This window comes from Oryzias latipes, assembly GCF_053564925.1.
Source record: "Oryzias latipes strain Hd-rR chromosome 1 unlocalized genomic scaffold, Olatipes_Hd-rR_3.1 chr1_Y".
NCBI lineage: Eukaryota > Metazoa > Chordata > Actinopteri > Beloniformes > Adrianichthyidae > Oryzias > Oryzias latipes.
The window spans coordinates 3,503,446-3,516,693 of NW_027616335.1; the positions used below are offsets into that span (position 1 = coordinate 3,503,446).

The 13,248-nt window shown below is 43.4% G+C and overlaps 1 protein-coding gene across 3 annotated transcripts in view; it reads right to left on the reverse strand.

Moving 5' to 3' along the window:
* Nucleotides 1–4,287: 4,287 nt before the first annotated feature.
* LOC101155006 (doublesex- and mab-3-related transcription factor 1Y) overlaps nt 4,288–13,248 on the reverse strand; it is a 39,430-nt gene continuing 30,469 nt past the window's right edge. For 2 of the 3 annotated variants that reach the window (XM_078943253.1, XM_078943252.1), the window contains exon 6: nt 4,288–6,939. In XM_078943253.1, the coding sequence (XP_078799379.1) occupies nt 6,785–6,939 (155 nt within the window). In that variant the 3' untranslated portion in view covers nt 4,288–6,784. 3 annotated transcript variants of the gene reach the window in all.

Here is a 13,248-nt window from a genome sequence, read left to right on the forward strand (position 1 = left end):
ATGGGAAAAAAAAGAATAAAAGTTGACCGTAGGAGACATGGACACCCTCTAGTAAGCGAGGCCGACCGCGTCCTCACAGCGAAAAGACCTCAGAGGATCCGGGAGTGGGCGGCAGTGAACCGACCGAGCCTATTCAACTCAAAGATTTTAAGTTCAAATAACTTGTGCCTTTTAAGTAAGTCAACTTAAAAATTATTATGTAATCAGTTTCCTCAAAAATTTTGAGTTCACTGAACTTATTCGGGTTTACAGTGTATTTTTAAAATAACCTGGGGAAAATGTCGGTCCCTTTAAACCTCTGAACTTGGATTATTATTTTTAACTGTAGAGTTAATTTTCATTCAGATGATTTTATAATCGACGCGGAGAAACAAACTGGTGAGACTAGGCGAAATGACGTTGCAGATATCTGTATGCAAATTAGGTCCGCATCGCACTTTAGGGGAGGAGCAGAGCGTGTTGTTGTAATCATTTAAATTGCACCTGCTAACTTGTAATTAGCACTGATTAGCACCATGTTGCAGCAGTACGATGGGGTTTTAGGACTAGTTTACAAAAAACGTTTTGTTTTCTTTAATTACAACTTTTATCTCGTAAATTTAGGAGATAAAAGTGTTGTGGAGTGTGTGTGTGTGTGTGTGTGTGCGCGCGCATGCGTGCGTGTGTGTGTGCTGAGATGGGGGTGATTACGGAGCGGAGGTGTGTGCGTTGATACTGTGTGTTCGGAGGACGGAGCACCGTAATAAAGAGAAGGTGTGTGTGTGTGTCCCCCCCCCCCCCCCCCCCCAGAATAACTGTTTTGGAGTCGTTCTTAATCCGCACTGGAGGTGAACCCCGAGGAAGAATCGCCTTCGGCGGAGGAAATCTCCCCTGCGCTTCTGACCGCGATCGGAAAAAGAGAAAAGAAAAGAGAAAAACACCAAAGTTTTCCGTTTATCGGAGCCTAGCTTTATTTCCGGATAGCTTTAACCGAAGTGATTCTGAACCTTTTGGCGACTCAAAATCAGATTATTAGTGGAGCCGGCTTTCCGGGGTTTGGTGTCGGTAAAGCGGAGTTTTATCTGTTTAATAAGGAGCTCAGAGACACGTGTGGGTGCAGAGAACCGCTGCTATGGCAGGCCATTTTAACATTAAAAGGCTAGACTGGATGTGTGTTGCAGATATCTTTATTTGAGTTTTGCCTAGTCAAAAAGAACATTTCAGATATCCGCAACTACATTCTTCCTATCCGTAATCGTAATTTTAGATATCCTCAAAGATATTATTCCTAGGACAAATGACATCACTTTCGCCATTCATTTGTATGGGGTTTACAATTACAGATATCTACAATTCAGTTGCAGATATCCACTTCATGAATTACGGATATCTGTAACTGAATTGTAGATATCTGTAATTCAAGTTTCAGATATCTACAATTTCATTCTTACTAGTCAAAACTCAAGTTAAAGATATCTTTAATTCAAGTCAATTTAAGATATCTACATGTTCCTTTTCAGATATCTTAAATTAAGTTTTGACTAGGCGAAATGACGTTGTAGATATCTGTAACTGGAATTGTGACTAGTCAAAATGACGTTGTAGATATCTCAAACTGGAGTTAGGGATAGTCATAATTTAATTGTAGATATCTATAATCAAGTTACAGATATCTTGAAATGAAATTTGAATAGAGATATCTGAAACTTGAGATATCTGTAATGTTCATTCAGGATAGTCAAAATGTAATTACAGATATCTTGAATTAGAGTTTCGACTAGGCGAAATGACGTTGCAGATATCTGTATGCAAATTAGGTCCGCATCGCACTTTAGGGGAGGAGCAGAGCGTGTTGTAATCATTTAAATTGCACCTGCTAACTTGTAATTAGCACTGATTAGCACCATGTTGCAGCAGTACGACGGGGTTTTAGGACTAGTTTACAAAAAACGTTTTGTTTTCTTTAATTACAACTTTTATCTCGTAAATTTAGGAGATAAAAGTGTTGTGGAGTGTGTGTGTGAGTGTGTGCGCGCGCGCATGCGTGCGTGTGTGTGTGCTGAGATGGGGGTGAGTACGGAGCGGAGGTGTGTGCGTTGATACTGTGTGTTCGGAGGACGGAGCACCGTAATAAAGAGAAGGTGTGTCCCCCCCCCCCCCCCCCCCCAGAATAACTGTTTTGGAGTCGTTCTTAATCCGCACTGGAGGTTTAGGGTTCCGATCAGGAAAGTGAACCCCGAGGAAGAATCGCCTTCGGCGGAGGAAATCTCCCCTGCGCTTCTGACCGCGATCGGAAAGAGAGAAAAGAAAAGAGAAAAACACCAAAGTTTTCCGTTTATCGGAGCCTAGCTTTATTTCCGGATAGCTTTAACCGAAGTGATTCTGAACCTTTTGGCGACTCAAAATCAGATTATTAGTGGAGCCGGCTTTCCGGGGTTCGGTGTCAGTAAAGCGGAGTTTTATCTGTTTAATAAGGAGCTCAGAGACACGTGTGGGTGCAGAGAACCGCTGCAGCCTTTATTCTCCTTTTCATTCACATATCCTGAAGTTCATCTGTCACCTTATGTCATGAACCTGTCATCCGAACACCAATTCAGAAGTAAACAGTGTTACATACACCTCTCCTCCAGATGAAACGTCCCGATCCAACATAAAACAATAAAGAGGAATGAAAATAGTCTGTTATGTTAGCATTACAACGTGGAAAATGCCAAAAGTGCTCCTCCACAGACGGAAGCGTCACAGAAACGTAGAGATCTTGTCTTTAATGGAGAAAGAAAGGATTCAGGTGGACATCTGCAGGGACACTGACGGCTTCGGGCTGCAGAGATCCTGCAAACCACCCATCAATGAATAAAACATGAATAAATCATAAATCAAACTAACGAATTTCCAAACATTTAGAACGTTATCCATAAACATTCAGCTCACCTCTTCAACAAAGTTTAGTCGGTCTGCTGCTGCTGTGTGGCGTTCACCTGCTGCTCATCATGCTCACTTCCACTTAATATCGTAAATTTAATTTAGGACTTAAAATCTTTTAATTTTACTGTTTTTGGTGGCCCTAAATCTCCGTCGTAGAGCAGCCAGCGGGCGAAGCGATTTTTAATCGTCTTTTTAATGCTGCAGCCCGTGCAAGACAGGAGGAGCTAGTGATGATGACGTTTGAGATATCTTTAACTGTCATTCTGCCTAGGCAAAACTGAATTACAGATATCTACAATTGTCATTTAAGATGTGTGACGAGTTGAATGTCGTTTTCAATGACGTCATTGCAGATATCTGTAATTCAGTTTTGACTAGGCAAAACTGAATTATAGATATCTCTATCGGTCGTTTCGACTAGTCACAATTACGTTACAGATATCTTGAATTACAATTCCAACTATCCAAAATGTAATTACGACTAGTCAGAAATACGTTGCTGATATCTACAATGTTCATTCCGGATAGTCAAACTTAGCCTTTTGATGTTAAAATGGCCTGCCATAGTTGGCCTCCTGCGTCGCCATCACGCGCTGCCGCTCGATGATCAGGATGCACTTCTCGCACTTGCAGTCTTTGAAGCGGCACTACCGTTTGTGTCCCGCCGTGGTTCCGGCACCGCGCGCACTTGGGGGTCCGCTGCAGCGGGGCGCGCGGCTGCGATACCGGGGCCCCCATGTAGATGTACGGAGAGCCGTAGCCGTTCATGGCGGGGCGCAGAGTCGGAGGCGCGGCGGAGGTGTTAGTCTGCGCGGGGGGAGTGTCCGCCTGTCCCGCCTTTCACGGCGCATGCATCACGCAGACACGCTCCTGTGGGCGCGAGTAACCAACTGCTGTCACGCGCGTCAGAAAACACCAGGGAGACTAAACGCGCGCGAAGGTCCTGCGGAGCCCGTCTGCGGGGCTATTAAGCTTTTAATTGGGGGGGTGGGGGGAGGGTCAAGGTGAGCACCGGCTCTGCAGTCTGAACATGTCCGACACCAACGTGGGAGTAAGAGTCTGAACCACCGCGGTCCATCCACGCTCTGAGCTCATCGTCCCTCATCCCTCCCACCTCATTTCCTGCCATCAGAACCTGGAGAAACGGGTCAGGAACATCTGAAGAAATGTTCAGAAATGTTCTTCAGCGCCGTTTCTGCTATTTTCTAGTGACATCCGACCCCCCCCCAAAGCTCTGTATGTGTGTGGGTGTGTGTGTGTGTGTGTGGGGGGGGGGGGGGGGTCTGACATCTGCCAGAGCACATTAGCTGCTGATTGGGGGCTGAGCTCCTTTCAGAAATTGATTTAGCCCACCCTGGAGAGGCGGCACTCTCAGCAAAAACATTTTATTTTGGAAAATGGAGGAAATTAAGTTTAAGTTTATTTAAAATCAAACATTATTGTTTGAAACAAACATAATTTGAATATTAAAAGTTATTTATTTTAGATTTTGGCAGATCATGGTTTGTGTCAGAAATGGACCAAGAGACACATTTATGCAAATCATCATTTTCATAAACATGTTTTTATTTTCTATCATAATTACATTTCACTATTTCCCACCTATAAACTGTTATCATGATTGTAACCCCAAATTTAATGTTAAAGATTAGTTTGAAAAATTAATTTTAATGAGAAGGAGCAAAACTGATCTGAGGGGTTTTTGCCCCCCCCCCCACCGAGGTGAGGGAGGAGAGGGGCTGCAAACAGAGTGAAAACATTTTTCTTTTGTTGGTAAATGTTCATTTCAGCAGAAAATGCCACATTTCCATCAGCTTTCTGCGGCCTTCACAGGTGTGACACACCTGAGGGGAGTTTTCACCGACTTCCTGTCTGCGATGAGCCGCTGCCGCGCTGATTCATGGAGGCCGCAGAGGCTCAAGGAAAGCAGGCTGGGGACGCTTTCTCCTCTGCAGCCGGTCGCCCCCGACAACCGTGATAAAACGGCCTTCCTGAACTAAACTCGTAAAGCACGGGGCGAAAAAAGTCAATCTTCTGTCAAATCCAATTAAGTCATTATCTGACTCATTGTACCTTTAATTGAAAACAGAAGTGACAGTAAATTTCTGTGTTATATCAGGATCAATCGAAATGGCCGCAGCATCTCTTCTCAGGAGGTGATTTATAACGCCTGGGCTTATAGGTAACTCCACATTCTTCTCTCTAAAACTACTGGTGGACGAAATTAAGAGTGAGTACGTTTCACAAAAAAACAAGATGGTCACGTTATTGATTACAACAGAAGGGGTAGAATCCAATCAATGATTCAGCTGAGCAGAGAAAAGAAAACAAGTAATTTTTCCCGGGAAGGGAGCGTCCTCCCTCCATCACTACCAACCTTTATTTCCCTAAAACTTGTAGCGACATAAACCTTGCCGCCATTTCTGCAAACACAGCAGTTAAAGCGCACTTTCACACGCGCCGCAGAGACTCACAAGTTGGTTGGACACAAAAACGTTGAGGGGGAAATGATCTGAGCACCGACTTCTCCAGGAAACGTGGATACGTTAGTTTAAAGGAGCCTGAAAGAAGAGACTCCGCCTCTTCTCCAGAAAGTTGTAAAGAATCACCTCCAGCGCTGTCCTGCAGGTTTTACATTTACAATCCACATGCAAATGTGGTGGAATGAAGGGCACCATAAAGACGCGGCTCATCACGGCGCAGGAGAGCGTGATTCATGTGGGCACGGCGCTAACCTCCACCTGCACGTCTGCGTCCGTGTAGAGAACACCCTGACCATGTCAAACGCCGGACCTGGAGGATGCAGGACGTCTGCTGAGGAGAAGGAAGGTGGATTGCAGCGGGGTCAAAGAGGCTGTAAGGGGCCGGGCCGTATCCCCGTGGAGACCCTCAGGAGTTTCTGGTGCTTGAAGAACCGAGAACTGAGATGTTCAGAAAGCTGAAGACGGCTGAGGTCAGAGGTGACTGTCTCAGAGCAGCAGCATGGCTGCACGGCAAAAACGGCCATCAGACATTGCAAAACCTCTTCAGATTCACACTGTGGCTGTTTACTTCTCCTCCCTTTGGACAGTCTGAAGTGAGCCCTACCAGGGTTCCTCTGCAGGAGAACAGAGAGCCTCGTTCTCAGAGCTCTCCTGTTGGGTTAAGGTGAACTTTCCCACCGGCAGAACCGGGAGGAGATGACCTCCTGCAAACAGTTCTGCCTCTCTGGGGGTTTCATGTGCAGCATCCAGATCAGAGACCAAAAAACCCGAAGACCCGAGAGGAAGACGGTAAGTTCACTCCGCCTCCTTCTGAAGCACAGCTGGAGGCAGCAGATGAAGATGCTGAGGTTCTCTGAGGGACCAGGATGGATTAGGACTGAATCGATCAGACGAACAGATCAGAGATGTTCTGGAGATCAGAGACGGGATGGAGACGTTTGAGAGGAGGAGCAGTGATGATGATGGTAAAAAGATGAAGAGGCTACCAGGAATGATGAAGAGGAGGTTGATGGATGCAGAGATGGAGGCGGATGATTCACTGACGCGACCCAAATCAAAAGAAGGTCCACTTAGAACGTCTAGTATGTGTTTGAGATCATAAGACACCAATAAGACAAAGACTATCTCATTTTTTATTCTTGATTTTTCACTTTCATCTCTAGAAAATGAACTTTGTTTTTTAACAGTTTATAAAGAAAAGAGTTTTAAATTCAGCTTTTTGATCATTGTGACCAACATCTACTGATTCTAAAGAAGTTTTCATTTGTCTGAATTTTCTGTCTACTTGTTCCAAAATAGGATTGAATTTTACTTGAACTAAAAATAGACATAAAATGTGGTTCCAAAGTCAGAAACCTGCAGCAGACGTCATCCATCCAACGCCTCGCAGCTTCTCCTCATTTGGTTTCACTGCTCATGGAGTCGGCCGGGAAGACGGGCGGCTGGCCGCCGCTCTCAAACTCTGCCTTGACGCCGTCGTTCACTAGTGAGCTGATGGAGCGGTAGGTCAGGGTGGAGTCATGGGTGGAGGTGAGGCTGCTGGGGAAGAAGGCTGCAGACACAAAGTCCAAATCAGAGGAGTTTCTACCAAAGTATGAAGAGAAAACTGTGACCACGGCTGTCCGGATTCACTGAACATCTTCAATTGTTGTTTAAAAAGTACAAAAAGTTGTTGTGCGTTGTGTTAATTACACATTTTCATCTGCATATCCACACAACAATCAGTAAATCGGTGACCATGAAGGCATCACAGCATCTGAACCAAACTCCCACATGTAGAAGTTCCTAAAAGCTGCTGCTTGAAACATCAGCAAACCGAGCAAACATGCTTTGGCTCAAAAGCTGAACACTTCAATGTAGTTGTGCAAAAATTAACAGATTTAATTTCACTGTATTTTAATTCATTTTATGAAACAGCTTCATTGTGATGTGATAAATGCACACATGTCCATTTATGACTAGAAGGAATTATGATGCACAGAAGAAAGCATCTGTTTCTTTTGTGTTCTTCAACTTGAGAATTTATATTTTTAATTCACACGTTAATATTTAAATTAATAAATAAAATAAATAATTCCTCACTTATGAAGGTTGCATATTATTCAGTAAAGTACTGCAAGACCTCCCATGAAAAGCCTGGTTCTGACCGCAGAATGTGGCATTTTTCTGATGGAGGACATAAAAAGAAAATTAACACTAAAACTGAACTTCTGAGTACTTCTTTTTCAAATAGCTGTAACGCAGGAACAGAGAAAAATGCCTTTAAAAAAGATTGTAGGTCTGACGTAGAAGCTACAATCAACGGGCCAAAGTCTCCAAGCTCCGCCCCTTTCTGATCATCCACCTGCAGATCAACAGATCATAAACGTCTTTGTTTTCCTGATCTGAGCTGGAATCTGGATCAGAACTGGACGGATGGATGGATCCATTTTTGATGCCCCGCGAATGTTGGGTTGGGGGTGTGAGGGGCTGTACGCTAGCAGGAGGGCGTGTAAACAGAAAACTCTCGCTCTCTTAATCAGAACTAACCACTAGGAAGGCTTTGAAAATAGCTTACAATAGGCCTGACGATATGCGTAAAACTCGCGATATGCGGTATTAGTGATCAATATTGTGATAACGATAACAAAACAACCAAAAACATAATTTCTCTTTCACTGCAATAGTAAGAGTCAGCCCTCTACATCTAACATAAAAGGGCTCCATCTGATTGGACAACAATGTGAAGGCGTCCATCTGATTGGTCAAATAAATAAATGGATTTATTTGATTAGTTATATACTTCAAGCTACAGTGAGATTGTTTTAGCACATTTAACATAACCATTTATTGCAATTTTTGCCAACTTTTGCGATATGCGTATTACACAGCTTGATATCAATCGATAAATTTGCAATCTATTGTGACGGTCTACAGTAGAAGATGTTCAGAGTGGAACTTGAACCTTTTTACCTCAAATCCAAATTTGCACATTTATGACTATAAACTGATATTTGTTCTCACAGGACCATAACTCAACATTTGAACTTCATTGTGAGGCAAAAGGGTGAAAAAATGGATTTCGCTTTGCAAAGTCAACCATTGGTAAGAAGCGTCAGGGCAACTCTACCACTTCTTTCTCAGATACTCTTCAAAGTCATCAATATGATGAATTCCTGTGGGGCAGACTTGTTGTACTCATAAATTAATGTGCGTTCTTCCTGCTGGAAGGGGGGGGGGTACACAGAAAGAACACAGCAGAGTCTAATCATAAGATCCACAAAATACATCTTCTTCTCTGTCATAAAGATGACTGCACTGCCACAACATTGGATTTACAGCTAATTAAATCTCTCAGCAGGAGGAGACGGGAGCTTCCATCAGCATTGTGTCTTCCTGGGTCAACACCAGCAGTAACGGCACTTTAGCACAGCTGTTGGGTTAACCGGGTTTATCAGATGGTTGGGAGAATATTTGGATGGTTGAATGGTAAAATAGATGAAAACATGCCTGGTTAAGTGGGTGGAAAAACTTAAAGAATGATGGGATGGATGAATAAACAGATGAATGATTGGATAGTTGATTGGATGGAAACATAGATTCATAGTTGGATGTATAGCTGAATGGATGAATTCATGTTTTGATGGATGGATACATGATTAAAAAATATTGTATGAGTTTTTGGATGGTTGAACGTATGATTGGATGGATGAATGGTTAAATGGATACATAGACAGATTAATAGGTTGGTAGTTGTTTAAATGAATCGATACATGGTTGGATGGATGGTTGGATGAATACATGTTGGATAAATAGTCATATCAAATGTATGACTGGAGGTATGATGGATAATACATCTGTTGATAGTTGGATGAATGATTGGATGGATGAATTGGTCGATAGACTTCTTGGTTCTTTTGTTATCAGACACATGTTGTGTTTTGACATACCTGACATGTTTCGACGGACGTCTTCCGTTTTTTTCAGAGTCAGACTTTATTGCACTAAATGGGTTATTGGTTGGATGAATTGATTGGATGGATGAATGATTGGATGGATGAATTGGTTGATGGTTGGATGGATAATTGGATGAATGATTGGGTTAATGGTTGGTTGGATGAATGGTTGGTTGAATGGATTATTGAATGGATGTATAATGAAAACAGACCTTTTCTATCTGAGAAGTTTTTTTGGTGTTTGAATAACAGATTTTCCGAATATTCACTGAAATAATCCTGTGAAAAATAGTTAGAAACTGCCTTTAACTTTTATTACACTAATGGTTTAAACTTAATTCACTGAGCATGTATTGTCATCTCAAAATTATATTACATTTGAAGAAAGCACAGCCAAACTATTGTTCTAACAGTTTATTCTCATCCTCCCTCTTTTTCTGTGACCGTGTGATCTGCTGAGCAGGCCTCAGACTTATCTTCACTTTAGCCTTGGAGCTTCTCTCCAGCAGTAACCTGTGGGCATGATTTTCACACGAGGTCCATCGGACGATCTTCTGAATATGCAAATGCAGCCCATCCCTGAGCTCGTTGGTTCGGACTTTGAATGCACCATGCTCATCTGTCTGTCCCCTTCGTGTTTTTGCGAAGTAAAACCTCCACAAAAGCTAAGTTTTGTGTCTGAGTCATTATTCATTATTTCTGTGTGTAAGAAACTGACGGGGTTACGAACTAAAATTGAATACAGTCCTTTCTAGAGAATCCAGTTTCTTCACAAATCCAGATTATAAATCCCATTTGAGGTAAATCTGAATAAAAAACGATTTGTTCGTTCACCAACACGAGGACGCCTCTCCTATGACGAGTCTTTCGTCCTACAGATGACACGGGTCCACCGCAGTCATGTGACAAACCTTTCCAATGTATCTGCACCTTAAAGGCCTTCCTCCCCGCCTCCTCTGAAGGGGTGGGACAGTAATTTCTCTCCTCATTAACTTCCTGATTGGTTTTGGACTAGGGTTTTTAACCCGTCTGCAGTTTGTCACCAGTTCTAGACTGACAGCTCAATCGTTAATACTAATGTTAGCTAAGAGCTCGGAGCCCGTCTTTTCACCGCTCTGCATGTCCAGCAGTAACAGCCAGTGGGGGGGCTGTGAATTAGCACGCTCACTGTTAATTCACCGCCTGTTCATCAGCAGGAAATCTACGATGTAATTAAAGGCTGAGATTCTGAGCGGCCACCTTCAATCAGAACCTCTGTCCAACACGTGTTCTGCCTCTGACGGATCTGCTGTTTCTATCGGCGCCTTGTGTTCTCGTTAGTGGCATGGCACCTGTGGACGTTTATGCCAGAGCATCAGCAGGGATTCCTTCCAAAACGTCTGTTTCAAACCACCTGCTGATCCGAATATCTGATGATGACTTCATTTTCATAGAAGAGTTCTTCAGAACCTGTGAGCCGGTCTCCGTGACCCAAACCTTGCAGATCCAAAGCCTTGGCTTTCTGGATTTCTGCACTGAAGTAAAGCAAAATGCAGACGCAAGAACCCAATAGTGAAACCTCTCAGCAGTAAATGTCTTTACGTCGTAGAGACAATAAAATAAAAATCGTTTCTGTATCCATGGACCACGCTGGCTTCTCTACCCTCATCTGAGCTGGAACCTTCATTTTCTAAACATTCGTCTGAGCTGCTAAATGGCAAAGTTCTTCTGTTCTGGTTGCAAAAATATGTCAAGAACAGGAAAAAAAACGTTTCCTGATGTTTTTTTCTTTGACATTGACCATAAAGTGAGACATTTTTGGGTGAACCTCCTGAATGTTTGCATCTCCGTTTGAAATGAGGTGAGCAGTGTCTAGAGCTGTTTTTTTCCCACCTCAGTGACCACAGACTCGTGAATCCAGCTCCTCGTTGAATCAAAGACAGAATGCAGAACGACAAAGCGATGTGGTTTCTGCGGCGGCTCTGATTGGCTGATTGATCACCTGATTGAAAAGCAGTCACATGACAGCAGCACAGAGTGGCGTGCTTTGAATTCTTCTTTCAAAGAGTCTCTTCATTACGAGCTCTGTTCTCGGGCCTCAGCCATCAGCAGAAATAATGAAGGCTGAATCCTCTGTGCAGGCAGGGGGGGGGGGGGTCATGCATCACCATGTTGTTAACAGGCTGCAGAAGAAAACAACAATGTATGTTCTGTTTGACCTCATGAATCAATCCTACAAATGATTTCTGTTCCCGGTGGTCATCCTTGGTACTGCACAGAAACGAGCTGAACTTCCATCAAGCAGGATGGCTTTTCTTTGTTAAGGCTCCAACAAGCGGCCGGTGTCCGACATGTTGGAGCCAGACGTCAGCAGTAAGCTGTGATTGGTCTGAGTTTCTATGGCAACCACTCTGGCCAATCAAGAATAAACTTGTTGGAAGACCACACCTCTACCACTTGAAAGTGTGCTGTTTTGAATGTTGGACGTTGGGTCAGCAGGCTCCACCTACTTTTATTGAGACGTCTGATTGGTCAGTTTATAACTTGAAAGACTGTTTAAAAAAAAAGAGGATCTTTAAAAAAAAAAGATCCAGAACTGTTCTTGTGACCAACACAAGAACCAAGTAACAGCTGCTTGTTTCTCTGTAGACGTCTTTGGGATTTTGGTTTCCTGTTTGAAACACCAGGTGAGCGGGGCATCTTTGCTAAATGCGTGTTTCCTAAAAGAAGACTGTGAAGAATAGTTAGAAACTGCCTTTAACTTTTATTACACTAATGGTTTAAACTTGATTCACCATGTATTGTCATCTCAAAATTATATTACATTTGAAGACAGCACAGCCAAGCTATTTTTCTCACAGTTTATTCTCATACTCTTGGAGCCTGGAGTTGGTAATTCACCCTGATCCAGGGGATAAGCTCTGTGTGTGTGTGTGTGTGGGGGGGGGGGGGTCATGCTCGCAGATAACGCTTAAGTAAACACCCGCCGCTCAGTTATCCTCCAACAGCAGTTATCCTGCTAACAGTGACCCAACTCTGTTTTTATCTTTTCATGTTATTCCCACAAAGAAATTACAAAAACAAATTACTTAAACGTGTTTTATTTCCATTGAAAGGGAAACAAAAGAAAACTTTTTGCCCCTTTTACTTATGCAACATCTGTTTTCTGAGCTTATAAGTGTTTTATAATGTTCAGTCCTCGCAAACATCAACCCTCAAAACAGAATTTTATTCCATTTCTGAGTATCCAACTAAAAATCTGCTCTCTGAGCACCAACCCCTACCATTCCACCAGAACCAGTGGGTTCTGACGAGCTGACGTAGATCAGTGAGGACCCGCCCCTTCAAGGAGGAATCTGAGCAGCCAGTTCCGCCCCCAGACCGACACCCACTCTCTCCGATTGGCTAAAAGCTTTTCTTTGCTATGAATAGGGATGGGTACCGTGCCCCGGTATTGAACCAGCCCCAGGGCCACATTCTTCAAGACCGCAGTATTGTTAAGATCTGACCTAAACGGTTCTGCTATCGGTACTGGAGAAGTTACTTTTTCTTTTTTGTGTCCCACAAGCGTTATCTGCCATATTTAACTCACCAAGTCAGTTAATTTTGCGTTAATTAATGATGATATTAATTTCGGTATTCTCGTTGAAGCGGAGAGCTCTGTCTGTCTATTTGTGTGCAAGGGGGGCGGGGCTGTTGTTCAGACAGCACGCGCCGCGCGCACACACACACAAGACAAGGCAGCGCACACACAGTCAGTGGCGATCTCGTAGGGGACACGTGAGCGCCCTAGAAAAAGAACACCTGTTTCTGCGTAAAAATTAATGAAGTTTGCATCAAGGAGCCCCTACCATCCTGTCACCTTGCTGCTACGATGACCGTATGTTGCGCTGTTTGTGTAGAACACGCTGGAGCGGCGTGTTCTACAGAAAACAAACAGGTAGAGA